This window comes from Harpegnathos saltator, unplaced genomic scaffold, assembly GCF_003227715.2.
Source record: "Harpegnathos saltator strain DR-91 unplaced genomic scaffold, Hsal_v8.6 scaffold587, whole genome shotgun sequence".
Taxonomy (NCBI): Eukaryota; Metazoa; Arthropoda; class Insecta; order Hymenoptera; family Formicidae; genus Harpegnathos; species Harpegnathos saltator.
Window position 1 is genome coordinate 354859 of NW_020230412.1, and position 13495 is coordinate 368353.

General features: G+C 45.1%; 1 protein-coding gene across 3 annotated transcripts in view; it reads left to right on the top strand.

Annotated features, from left to right (window-relative positions):
* Positions 1-3652: 3652 nt before the first annotated feature.
* OtopLa (proton channel otopetrin-like a) overlaps positions 3653-13495 on the top strand; it is a 46114-nt gene continuing 36271 nt past the window's right edge. The window contains exon 1 of one of the 3 annotated variants that reach the window (XM_025304063.1): positions 3653-4064. Coding sequence is in view for 2 of the 3 variants with exons in the window: in XM_025304061.1 (XP_025159846.1) it covers positions 10033-10129 (97 nt within the window). In the remaining variant the exon portion in view is untranslated. Of the gene's footprint in view, positions 4065-7655; positions 7825-9852; positions 10130-13495 lie in introns of those variants that run through there. The other 2 variants (XM_025304062.1, XM_025304061.1) reach the window with 2 other exon arrangements.

The following is a 13495-nucleotide window of genomic DNA, read 5'->3' on the forward strand; positions in this document are numbered from 1 at the left end:
TCATCCTGATGTCCAGAAACACTGCTATTGTGAGTAAATAAATGTTTTATATTTTTAGTAACCTCCAAAATGTTTCACACGTCGGAAAAATACCTTGCGAATGCGGTTTATTTTAAGTTACAACATTAGACCTGAGCTTAAACAACTAAAAAGACATCATATTTTCATATTTAATCTCGAAATTTGTCACCGAGACTACATTTTACGCGGTATACGCATTTTTATGCGAACTCTCCAAACGGGGATAGATTGTCCACTTTCTTCAAGGTCAGATGGGCAGCCTACTTAGCGAGAAGTAGCAAACAATAGACATCGGATTGACATTTTCTAGATATATATATATATATATTCGACTGTCATTTTTCCCTGGTATCTAACATTAAATATCAAATTTGTCAACACCGATCGGTCAATCGGAGTTGGATGTACCACGAATAGGTGTGTTTCTTCCTGATACATAAAAACACTGTTATTATGAGTATTATAAATAACTGTTTTATGTTTCTATTAACCTCCAAAATGTTTCACACGTCGGAATAATATCTTGCGAAATTATTTATTATGAGTTTTATTGTATATGAGTTTTATTGTATATTATATATGAGGTTTATTATGAGTTATAACATTAGACCTGACCTTAAAGGACTAAAAAACATTGTATTTAACTAAATCTAAAAATTCATTACCATTAGAGATGACGTATGCCCAACTATCCTTTGACATATGACCATCTAACTTGGACACCTGACCATCTATCCCTCACAGAATACTTTTAACATTTTGTTATTATTGGCGTCCCATGAATTTTTTTCCACAAAAATTCTTCTGTACCTTAAACATTATCCTCTACTGAATGTGTTAACATGTTGTTGTCTATTTATTGCATTAGTACAGATGAATTATTTGCAATTAAAAAACTATGTCTATCTGTCCCGGACTCACCCTGATTTAATGAGCCACATTTTCTTTTTTAGTACATATACTGAGGAAAAGGTGTTTGGCATTTGCAACTATAATAGTATAGTGAAGAAATTACAGCCAGGAAAACTATTTTCCCAAACGTTATTATATCATAGTAATTTTGCACGCATATTGTATGCTATATTTAACGTCGAAAATTATTATAATTTCAATCATTTCCTTTTATTGATACGATGCGATTTTTTTATTTCTCGCGCTGACAAACGTGAAAGTGATAAACGAAATGAGAAAAGCCTAGGGAGCTTTTATGCAGGGATATCGCGATTATTAAAGATTATTTAATTACGCAAACTCCGCGTTTAACAAAAGATTATCGATACGCGCAGCGGAGATGGCGATTCTGAACGCCGGGCTTTAATTATAATGCACCGTGACGATAAAAATAGCGCGAGTGCGCGAGTTGATTATAAGAGGGAGGGAGGTACCGTGTAAAAAGTTTAGCCTACTTTCGCTTGCAAATTAACCTCGTTATAACATCGCCGCGATCCTCTCGGCCGGTCTGCCGTGAAGTAAAAGCGAAACAAGAGGCACGCGAATATTCATGTTTCGCGAATGCCCCACCGAGACGCCAAAGGAATAACAATATCCCTCCATTATGCGTTACAAAGCATCGTGATCTCGTTTAGACCGGCCAGCCGGCGATGTTGGACGATCGTCTGCGGAGGGAAGTGGCCGTAATTACGAGCTAAATCTACCCCTCGTCGGCGTTGCCGGGCTGTGTGCGCTCGATGCTCGGGAAGGGGGTGCGTTTTAGTCAAACCCGGCGCGATACAAGCCCGTAGTCATCGTTACACCAAGTCGCTTAAATCGTAATGTATAAAATCGATAGAACCATTCCCTAAATCCACTCGCGCATCCTTCAACAGCGAGGCGCGCGAGGAGCGTCGAAAATTTAGCGCGGATATTTTTCAGGCCGACGAGTGAGTCGCCACTTGTTGCAAACCGTCGCAAATTTTTTAGCATCCCTAACTGATTCGTCGAATTTTACAAATCTGCAGAAGAGAAATTTAATCTCGCAAAATCAACCAGCAGCGACCTTTCGTTAGCTTGCTTGCCACCCGTCGCTTGTTGAGCGCCGCAGCTAGCGAAACGTTGCAAAAAAATAATTTGTTTTCCATTTTGTGTCTCCAATTTAAGAACCGTCAATCGCGGCTAGAGCAATGACTCGTATAATTCGCCACTTCGTCGCATAACTAAATGATTGATCCTTAAAGGTTGAAATTTCACCCCATGCGGATTTTGGATCTTATCAAAGAACGCAGAATCACACTGATCAAACAAACAAGTTTTATAGATATTTATTCGTATCATCAGTAAACAATATTATGATAAAATATCCTCGCATATATACTTTACTGTAAATAATAACAAGAAAAGCAAGTTTGATATTCGATGTTTTAGCTTTTAAAGATCAAGCCTAATTTTCTTCGAACCCCGATCAGTCTAATCACAGCAATTCCTAACTATGTAATCTCCAAATTGTCTGACAATAACCTAAAAATCAATAAATTCGTGTAAGTTAACGGAATAAGGCGTTTAAAAGTTGACTGAGACGCTTGATTCTAGATTACGAAGCGAAGAAGTACGAGAATTTCTCACTCCTTTCAACGACAAACTTTCGTCCCCGATATTGGCGATTATTCCACAATCGGATCATTTAGCGGAATCAGACTCCGGAGAAAGCCACCCCGAAAGTCGCGCGACGCTTCTCTCGCGAACGAGTTCCGTAGCGAGCGCGACCAATGGGAGAATTTGTTTCTCGGCGATTCCCACGAGAGATAGCTCTTCCCATTGGACACGGAGCGCGTTGCGAAACTCATCGAGAAAAGAGTGTCGCGACCTTTAAGCGCCCAACTGCACGAGAAATCGAATGACGTATGCGTGAGCACACGAGGAGATAATAAGTGCTCCACTTCCTCGCCGCCGCTACCCCGTCACCGCGCGCTCCTGCGAAAGCGAGCGAAGCTCTGGAAAGCCTCACGAGAAAAAACAAGGACAAAAGCCCAAGCGCGCGCGCGCGCGCGTTAACCTTACCATTCCACCTGTAATAACCCTGAAGCCTCCATCCATCCACCCCTACGCAGAGCTGATGAAGCGAGGCACGCTCCACGAGGCAGTTTCGACGCAACAGCCCACCACCACCTCCACCACCACCACCACCACCACCACCACCGTCGCCACCAGCAGCGTCCGCCGCCACCACCGCCTCCGGCAACAGCAGTACCAGCAACGTCGGCGTCGTCGTCCCTGTACGAACACGCCGCTTCGTACGACGACATAGACAGCACAACAGCACGCAGCGCGCGTCCAAGGGGGACAGGGAAGCGTCCACAGGGTGGAAAAGCGAATCGCGGGACTTCGGTATTGATCGCCTTTCCACGTTGCATGGGGGTGGCTTCGCGCGCGCACGGCGACCCCCATAGCCAAGTGAGCGTCGCCATTACGCCGCCATGGGCGGCAGTGCAGTGTCACAGGGACTTTGAGGGAGAAACGAATCAGCCGGCCGGCGCGCTCCCGTTGCTGCTCCTCGACGACCGGGAGGAAATCGTGCACGCACCCGCCGCTCGCCGCTCGTTCTCCGCGGGGGAGAAGGACCACGCGCGCGACCACACGCGCGAGGAGTGGCGAGGCGAGGAGGAAGAGGAGGAGGAGGAGGAGGAGGAGGAGGAGAAGGAGAGGAGGAGGAAGAGGAGGGACGCCGAGCGGGAAGACGAAGAAGTCGGCCGGCGGAAAGGACGGAAAGAGAGACTGCCGGCGGGAGCGTGCAAGGGAGGGCGCAAGCTCGAGAACCTCCTTGTTTACATCCGGCCGACGCCGAGCAGCGTTGCGAGCACGTTGCGTTCCGCGGACGTTCGACTCGCCGCCACGTTGACCCGCTTTAGCGGCGAGGAGTCATCAGCCGCTCCGCGATAGCGCGATACCGTCGCTGAGGATCCGCGAACATATCCATACGTAAACGCGTACATATCCGAGGGAAGCTGTGAATTTGGACGCGCGGGAACAGTCCGCCCTGAGGACGACTTTCGCCGGTCAGGGGCGAGATTTGCCCCTGCTACGGGGTTGCCTTTTCGGTTAATGGACGAGTGAGTATGCCTGCGTGTATGTGAGCTTTTCGCTAGTGCTTGTACATGATATGGTGCGTCGTTTTCCCTGTCTCTTTTTCTCTGTCTTTGTCTCTCTCTCTCTCTCTCTCTCTCTCTCTCTCTTTCTCTCTTCCTCTGCGCGTTGAGAATGGCGGGCTACGTGCGCGGCAATCGCCCCTGCGACCTGTGTGTCACGTGTTTGTGCTGCTGGTTGTACGCGTGTTGACTTCCGGGGAGCTCCGCTGGGCTCGTCGGCGTTACGGGCCGCGCGGGAAATAGGTAAGGCTTAATTGTGACTGCCGCCGTCGACGCCGACGCCGACGTCGGACAATGCGCAGCAGGTTGTACGGGACGCACGACGGAACAGTAAGCGCAAAATCGGGATATCGCGATTGAAAGGCGCGCGGCGGCCGCTTATGTCTCGAGTCGAATTTTCAATCCATAACAGCTTTTCGGCGGTCGGCTGCTTGTCGCTCGGAAGAAGCGCGAAGGTGAAATTCTTTATCAAGAAATTTCAACACGACTTTATCAGTCATCTTGGAATTTAAGCCACGAACTTTGAACTTATGCCACGGGAAAGTAATTTCCATTTTCAAATCTCAAGTCGTCGAGATTTTGTTCTTGGCGAGAGGGATCGCAAGTGGATCTTCTCGTGCTTTCGGCAAAACTTGAATGATCATTTTTTATTCGATGAGTTACAGGAAAATATAATTTTCAAGTGTTTGTCGGCCGGTTGAGGAAAAAGGGAGGATCGCGGGTAATGTTTTTGTCAAAATCCTCAACGCGATTCTACTAGTTATTCTGCGTTTGACTTTGCATAGCCAAGATTTAAAAATGCATTTTGTTATTTTTATCGTTAATTTGGTAAAATAGGTTGTATGGATCGATTTTTTCAAATTCTCCATATAATTTTGCCAATTATCCCGCGTTCGCTAACTTTGCGCGAGTCAAGAGAGAAAGCAACTTCTATATTTTTGTTGTCGAGTTGATTCTCGATGGGAAGGAATCGCGGATAAATTTTTTCTAATTATCGGGGTACGATTTTGCCGATTATCTTGCATTGAATAACTTTGGACAACATTGTATAACTTTGCATGAGGGGAAAGCGCAATTTTTTCGACTGCCAATCGGTGATTGATTGTTTGTGCGTTTGTGAGTTTGCAGTTCTTCTCTGTGCCATCACGAACGATCATTGCCAATTACAGAATTAATGGCTTGGCTCTTGATCTTAATTAAAAAAGCGCATCTCTCTACATATCGCGATGGCGTTTCTCGGCCAATGTTCTTCTAACTGAACGAATTCGTGCTAGTGATATCGATTGCCAAGTGGATTGCGTGTAGTAAACGCATGGAATAGTATTGTACAGAATGGAGTGCGTTCATAATGGGCTCGGGAGTTCCATGAGAATCATCGAAATGCACGATACGATGCAGAAAGCGAGAGAATACACAGAGAATTTTGTAGCAGACATTACTATACACGGTGTCCTATTTTCAATCAACCAGACAAAAATTTTGAAAAATATATTGAAAGATACTAAGAAACGTTTCAGACAAAAGTTATATGGTTTTAAAGAGGGCATAAGACAACTATATCATTTTGTTTACAGAAGGTGCCATTTTCGAGATATTCACTGATCGTTATTTTTCTTAAATGAAAACCCCAATTTTTTATTATATCATCTTTTTCTACCCATTAATTTGAATGACGTTTGTCTGATTTTTGTGACATTTTATTTGTCTAATATTTTTTGAGATATTTAAGGAAAACTTCGTAACTTTAAATATTTAATTTACAATATCTCGCTAATTATTTGTCGGAAGAAAAAATAGTACGAATAATACGAAGTAGTCGGAAGAAGTAATTGTAGTAGAAAAAATTAGACGTTTTAAACTTATCGACCATTAAAAATTTCAAAATCATTAAATTAACAAAAGTCATGACGCTATTGTAACAATATATTCTTGAGACCAAATAGAGTAAAAGAGTCTAGTACCATTGTGATATAGTTATTTTGTGTCCTCTTTGAAACCATCAACTTTTGTCTGAAACATCTTTTTTAAATACTTAGTTTTTGAGATATCTCGTCGTCCCGATACTTTTTATATACCCTGTATAATTTTGAAATGACGAAACATCAACATATTTTTTCCTAATTTATTATGCTTTGCGTTTTGTTCGTATCATATCAACATTTCAGAGACTAAAATCAACTGTAAACAAATTTATCATTACAACTTCGGCAAAGTTTTTACATTTCTGCGTACATCTCGTTGATCAAAATCCTTGTTTTTGTAATTGCTTATTCTTCTCTACCATTATCGAGGAGCCTTATTTTATCAAAATAGTTTATACAAACTTTAGAAACTGAAGCCTGTCGTTAAAAAGTTTACCACGTTCTTCAGCAAGAATGCTTATGAAAAAGAAAGCTATAACGCTCCCTCTGTGTAAAGAGCTCGAAAATGCCACACAAACGAAATTACTTAAATTACTTCAACATGCATTTAACATCGCACAAATTATTCTTCCGTAACGCACGCTATTGAAGAGCCTTACTTTATCAAAATAGTTTATACACATTTCAGAAACCAAAGCCTGTTGTTAAAAAATTTACCGTGTTCCTCAGCAAGAATTCTTACGAAAAAAGAAAAAAAAGCTATAACATTCCTTCCGTGCAAAGAGCGCGAAAACGAAACGCAAATTACTTGGACGTACCGTACAATTAATATCACATAAATTACCGGAGAAAAGAAAACATATAACTCTCCTTCGATCGGATCTAGTTCGCCCGACTGCAAGGTGCACACTCCGTGAGAATCCTACCGCGTAAATCCATCGCGCTCAGCACACGGGATCCCTCAATTAAACCATAAATCCGCCGGTGACGCACATTCGCGCGAGACACGCTCTTGCCGTACGCTCGGCCGCGCTAATTAATCTCGCGTAGAGCAGAAAAGCGCGCGTTCCGAGGAGCGAGCGTGAACGGGGGAGCGGTTAACGAGCTGATAAATGCGCGCGAGGTTTCGGTTCGGCCGCGCCGAGCGCGAACCTTGAACTTATCGACCAGCCTGCGTTTATATCGCAACGACCGAAAATCGAGTCAAGGACCGGCGAATAAAAACGAGAGGACTCGCTCCCGGGGCTCTGCGAGCGCCGCGCATGATGCATACATGCGTGCGTGCGTGCGTGCGTGCGTGTGCGTCACGTGGCCGAAGGGCGGCCACGCTTGCACGTCGGGTTGCGTCGTGGATTTGACATTGAACAAAAGCGCAACTCGCCGGCGCCGCGTGAGTCCGAATTCAACGGTGGAGATCGCTACGGCGCCAAGTGCTCGTGAGTGCGCGATCTCTCTGGGATCGGCCGTGCGCGCCGCGCGGGATTCGGAGAAAGAGAAAGGCTCGCGGAGGAAGGAAGGGCTAACGCGCGTCCATCATAGAGCCGGGATTATTCGCGCGCGAAACTCCAAGCGCGACGCGCTGCCGATTCTCGTTCGGCGTCGGATCGATCGCCCGCGACGCTAAATCGATCGCGAGCGCGCACGAAACACGCAGCTCGCGAAGCCGAGGGAAGCAGCGACGATGACGGTGTAGAATCGGCTGCGGGCTTGGTGCTTCTTCGCTCCTTCGCGCCTTCTTGGTGAAATCGGCGACCGCGGTTTCGTTCAACTGTGCTCTCGCGGTTGATCGCCACTCGACTCGAAACGACGGCGCAACGCGCGCTTAAAGTCTCGTCAGCTGATTTACATGATTCACGATGGAGGTAAGGACCGACGTCGGCTTCTTCGGTTTTTCTGATTATTACCGCGTGTGTAAACCCTTGAGAGTCTGCTGCAAAGTTGAGAGTGTGCTGTATTCGCTCCATATTGATGAAGAACTCAGTGATGAAGAACGAGGACAGTCTCGGTTGAGTCTGGAATCTTTTATTTGGAAATGTTCCCAGAATATTTTTGCATCAAGATATTGCTACTCGCTATATCGATTAATTCAAATTATCGTGTAACGAAATGCAAAACACATGGAAAGATGTGAGTTATTTTTCATTTTGGAATTTTTACAAAATTGAAACAAATAGATATTGGCTTTTTCTATCAAGATACTTATGTTGTTTACATCTCTTCAACTCTGAGATATTAACAAAATTTGAAGGATTAAAATTCATTGGATATTGATCCTTTGTTTAGCAACCTAACGTTATTATATATTTTCGCTACGTCAATTAATTAATACCTCGACAATCGAAGGAGAAAAAAGTCACTATTGAGCTTGGAATTTTTCATCTCGAAATATTTGCAGTCTGAGACTGGATTGAAAAAAAATGAACGTTAATCATTCCTCCCTCTATCAAGATATTCTTATACTCATTATATGGATTAATTAATATTTTAGCAATTGAGGAACGAAATTCACGGTTGAGTTCGGAACTTTTTAATTCTGAATCTTTAGAAAATCTCAGAAACTAAAAACCAAAGTAAATTAAAACAAAATATTAACTTTTTCGTTATCAAAATACAGATTTGTATATTTGTGCATAAAATCGCGTTACATGTTTAATCGTGAAGAATATCGTGAAACGTACATCGAGAGCCGAAAGCGAGTCCGGCACAAATATTTCCGAGATAACAAAGTCGCAGACGGAAGGGGAACGACTGTTGCAATTACTGCAATTATAGTGATTACTATGCAGCGGAACTACAATCGGAGTGATGTCGATCCCGGTGGAATCGTGTCGCGTGGAAATGTTTTATCCGTTCGTACATCTCTCGGAGTCTCGACATTTCTGTTTTACGCTCGACGTTTCGTCGAGCGCCTTCGCGATGCAACACACCTGCGCAAAATCGCGACAGACTTTTTGCACCGGTTGCATCCGAGATCGGCAGCACTAGATTTCGAATCGATATCTTCAGTTTGCAGCAGAAAAAATATTCAGTCGTTCGTATCGATCCGACGATCGGAGAGGACTTGAGCGAAAATCTCATTAAAATCGAACGAATCGTTGAACCGCTTTGGGGGTGGCCTTCTTCGAGTCCTGACAGAGTTGCCAATGTGAAGAATCCAAGAAAATTCGTCGTCAAAAAAATAGTTGCGCGAAGAAAAGAGCACCGGTTGAATTAACGCGACAACACAAGACGAAGCGAGCGCGTTTCGGCAGGAGGAAACGCGATTCCCGATTCTCGGCTCCGCGAAGCAGAAACCCCGCGTCCTTCCGTTGCCAGGCTAATTCGCGCGATCTTTCCTACGCGCAGACGCAAAAACGAATCACGGCGAGAAACGAAGAAAAATCTGGAGCGTCGCGCGACGGACGACGCGCGGGCAGAAAAAAAAGGTTTCGGCGATTCGCGACGCTCGGCGAAAAATCCAGAGCCGCCGACGGCGGCGGCGGCGATGCGAGGAGCCCCGGCTCTTACCGGGATAGAAAATTACCGACGGTATGAAAGAGCGGGTGTCATTGACCAAGCGACTCGACGCCGGGGACGCGAGGTCGCGGGCTTCTACGGCGAAGCCGCGGCGCGTACAGCGGATCGGTCGATGGATAGTACGTGGGCGTCGCGACGCCGGCGCCGGTGAGGAAGCTCACAGGTGGTCGCCACGCAGTCTGGCCGTGTTTCGTGTCGGGTGCTGTGGCAGCGCCTCGACGAGGCTGCCGCTTTTTCGAGGTCCACGACCGACCGGGGCTGGAATCGATCCGAGGCCACTTCCGGCTTCCGTTTGTTGTGACGCGAGCGAGCGAGTGAGCGCGCGCGCGCACGCCCCCCCTCGCCCCCCCCCCGCAGCCGGGGGTGTGAGCGACAAGCTCGCCTGCCGCGTGTGTGCTCCTCGACGTGGCAGCCTCTCTCTTTCTCTCTCACCCTGTTACCTGCTACCCCGATCGCGTAATTCCTCCGCGAGTTCGGTCATCGTGCGGACTCCCGCGATATAGGCTCGTCGTCGTCGCCGCCATCGCCGCCGCCGCCGCCGAGGCTGTGTGTATATGAGTGCTCATCGGTGCAAATTGTGGACCGCGCGCCTTGTCGTCGTCGCGTCGACCACCCCGGTCAGGCTGCTTGTGACATCGGCGGATTGTGAAGGTGCTGTCGTTGGACGTTTCTTCGACACGGTCGCGTTAGCAGTTCTGTCCTTCTCTCTCGTCTCCGCGTGATCCGGCGACTCCTCGGCGAGTCGAAGCGTGCGTTGAATTTTACGAGAATGTGTGAGACGAGGGAGGGGCTCTCCGTTATTTTCGACGCCGTGTGTGTGAGATAATCACGCAGCCGGCGGTAACTAATAATAAATAATGACATTGATGATGATAAAAAAGGCGGCTTCTTCAGCAGCTGCATGAGATAATCGGTTAATAATCGACAATAAATAACGACGTTGATGATGAAAAAAGGCAAGAAAAAGCAGCTCGCCGAGCTATTTCCAGCGCGACGTATTAATAACTCGGTGAATTATATTTGGCTTCTCCCGAGAGAGACGCTCGTCGGCAGTTCCGATCCTGCGTGTGCTCCGATCTCGATATCGGAAATAAGTCGCGCAATTAAAACGGGAGATACCGCGCGTCGGACGTGTTCTCGTCGTTGAAGCCGAATCGTTTCCGAGACTTCGCGACTACGTGGTCCCCATAAGCTCCATTCATCGGGTCCCTTCCTGCTCGGTACGTGTTGCTTCGCTGGCACAACACACACTTGCGCACGTGCACGCATATGCGCGTGTGTAATCACAACGTGGCTCTTATTCGGAACCAAGTGCGTCCACCAGTCGCTGGTTCATTTCCGCGATTAAAGTGCTCATCGGCCGACTGAAGCGTTCAACCCCAAAACGGATACTGGACTTGCACGCGCCAGTCCTATGCGAGATTTTTATTAGGTCTAGTAGATAATTCTTTCCGACTTTCGACAATTTCCAATCTTTATTTAGAAATTAATGGGACAAGATTGATCACTGAAATATTCCCCGTTGTTATCGATGACCTTACGCCATTTATTGGGCAGGTGCCGAGTCCCAACATGATAGAAACTTGGTGGTTTTGAGGTTATAAAGTCATCGATGAAATTTCGTACGTCGTCAACTGGCGAAAAGTGTGCACCAGACAGTGCGTGTTGCATCGACCGAAGCAAGTGAAAATCTGATGGAGCCAAGTCTGGAGAATACACCACGTATGGGAGAACTTCACAATCCAAGTGTGAGATGGTTTCGCCTGTGGCTTCTGCTGTTTAACATTGTCGTGCAGCAGGATCACTTTTACATCTGTCTTGTCCAATAAATGGCCCTTTTTTCTCAATTGCATCGCTCAAACGTATCAATTGTTCTTGGTAAATCTCTACTTTAATGGTTTCACCCGGTTCCAAAAGTTCATAGTACAGCACACTCTTCTGGTCCCACCATATATAGAGAACTTTTTTTCCGAAACGTTTGGGTTTTGCTGTCGACATTGTCAGTTGGCCAGGGTCTATGATTTTTCGCGTTTAGGATTTTCATACATAATTCATTTTTCGTCACCAGTTACGAATTGTGCAAAAAAATATTTTTTGTTGTCGGCGAGTAAGGTAACGCATGGATCAATTGGCGATTTTTGTCGTCAATAGTCAGCTCGTGTGGAACCCACTTCCCTTCTTTCTTTATCTTTCCTATAATTGCTTTTCTGCAAGTTCTTGTTTGGACCGTATCTTCATTCAATAGATTTTGCAACTCCTCGTCTTCGAATTTTTTTAGCTGACCGGAGCGTGGTTGGTCGTGAAGATCAAAATCACTATTTTGAAAACCACTTTCGGCGTGTGCGATTGGTCATAATATTTTCTAGAAGCAGCCACCATTTTGCACACAAATCATTTTGGCTGCTTCAGAAGCGTTTCTGTTTAAGTAAAATGCAAAATATATCGTGTATCGAATATGCTCTTTATTGATAGCCATCGTGAACACTACCGATTATTTGAGGTTATGGACATTAAACACCAAACCATATGTCATTTCGTAAAGCTAAATGTCAACACTTTAAATCGCAAAAGAGCGGGAGAATATTTCAATTTCCAAATTTGCTCCGAGCTATGTAAATTTCGGAAAGAATTAACTACTGGACCTAATAACTTCTCGCTTGTTTCCTTGCGCCATCTCGGTCATTTAAGCTTGATATCTGTGCGAAATTAGGCGTTACCGAAGCATGTCGCGCTTGTTTACAAGATTCTGTCGGTACCTCGTGGTGCGGATTAATCGGGCTGGTCAATTAACCTGTATATTACAAGTGGGAAGATCGTGCTCATCGATCCTGGATTACAGCGAATGAGAAGGACATCAACGATGAAATATGTCTGCTTGAAACTGCAGTGAATCTTCCCACGAGTTCGCGATTTCCGTTTGTTAAATAACAACTTAATATCACCGGAGCGAGCAAGTTCAACTGCATTCTGCGAAGTGGAATGCCTCGGGACATCTCCAAATTCATCAAAACCCACGTTCCGGCGATCGATTGTTCTCCACGACCATGTCGCCCGTCTCGACAGTACGGGATCTCTAAAATCGGCCGTCATTTCCGTACGAACGTCGCTTGGGGACGTCGTCGTCGTCGTCGTCGTCGCACAAGAGGGAGAGTGAAAGGAAGATAGAAATAATTCCGCATTTATCCACGTGTATGTGCGTACATGTCTCCGCGTATGCACGCGAAGAGGAAAGAGTATCGTGCTGCAGAGAAAGACAGACAGAGAGAAATAGAGAGGAGTGAGAAGAGGAGGAGGGAGGGAGGAGGAGGAATAGGAACGAATAGTGTGCAGCGTGTTGAAAGAAGAACGAACACAACGTTGAGTCGCAAACGGGTCGTAATTAAAGCTACCGTTCTCGGCAAAGCGCGGATTTCTAAATATATATATATATATATATACACACACATATACACAGACATTTGTGTATACGGGGTGTTTCATTTATCGTGACTACCTGAAATATTTCTATTGTGTCTGGTGATACGAAAAACTGCCTGAAGAAAAAGTTGCACCATTCAGAGGCACGATTATAATAACGGGAACATTTTATTTTTTCAAAGCCACTTTTTTGGGAGATTTCGAGGCCAAGATATATACTTTTCTTTTATGGAATCATACATTTTATGGATATATTTTTGATTGGACGACTTGAGCCTATAGCAATATAATTTGCAAACGAGTGTTGATATAATAAATATATATATCCAAGAAGAAGGAGAAAGTAAGAAATTTATGCTTTTCAACATAGAGCTGTTTTAAAAGGTGTTCAAAGCAATGTCCATCGACTTCAATATATTTTTGAGTACGGAAAGAAATTCTTTTCTTACATTTTCTATTATTTCTAATCTAATTACATACATACTAATTATATACATATTATGCTCTTCCGTAAAAAGAAATCTATTGAGTTTAGATCTGATGATCGAGTCGGTCAGCAAATTCCAGCATTTGTTGAAAAGTATAAACTTTACTTTTTCG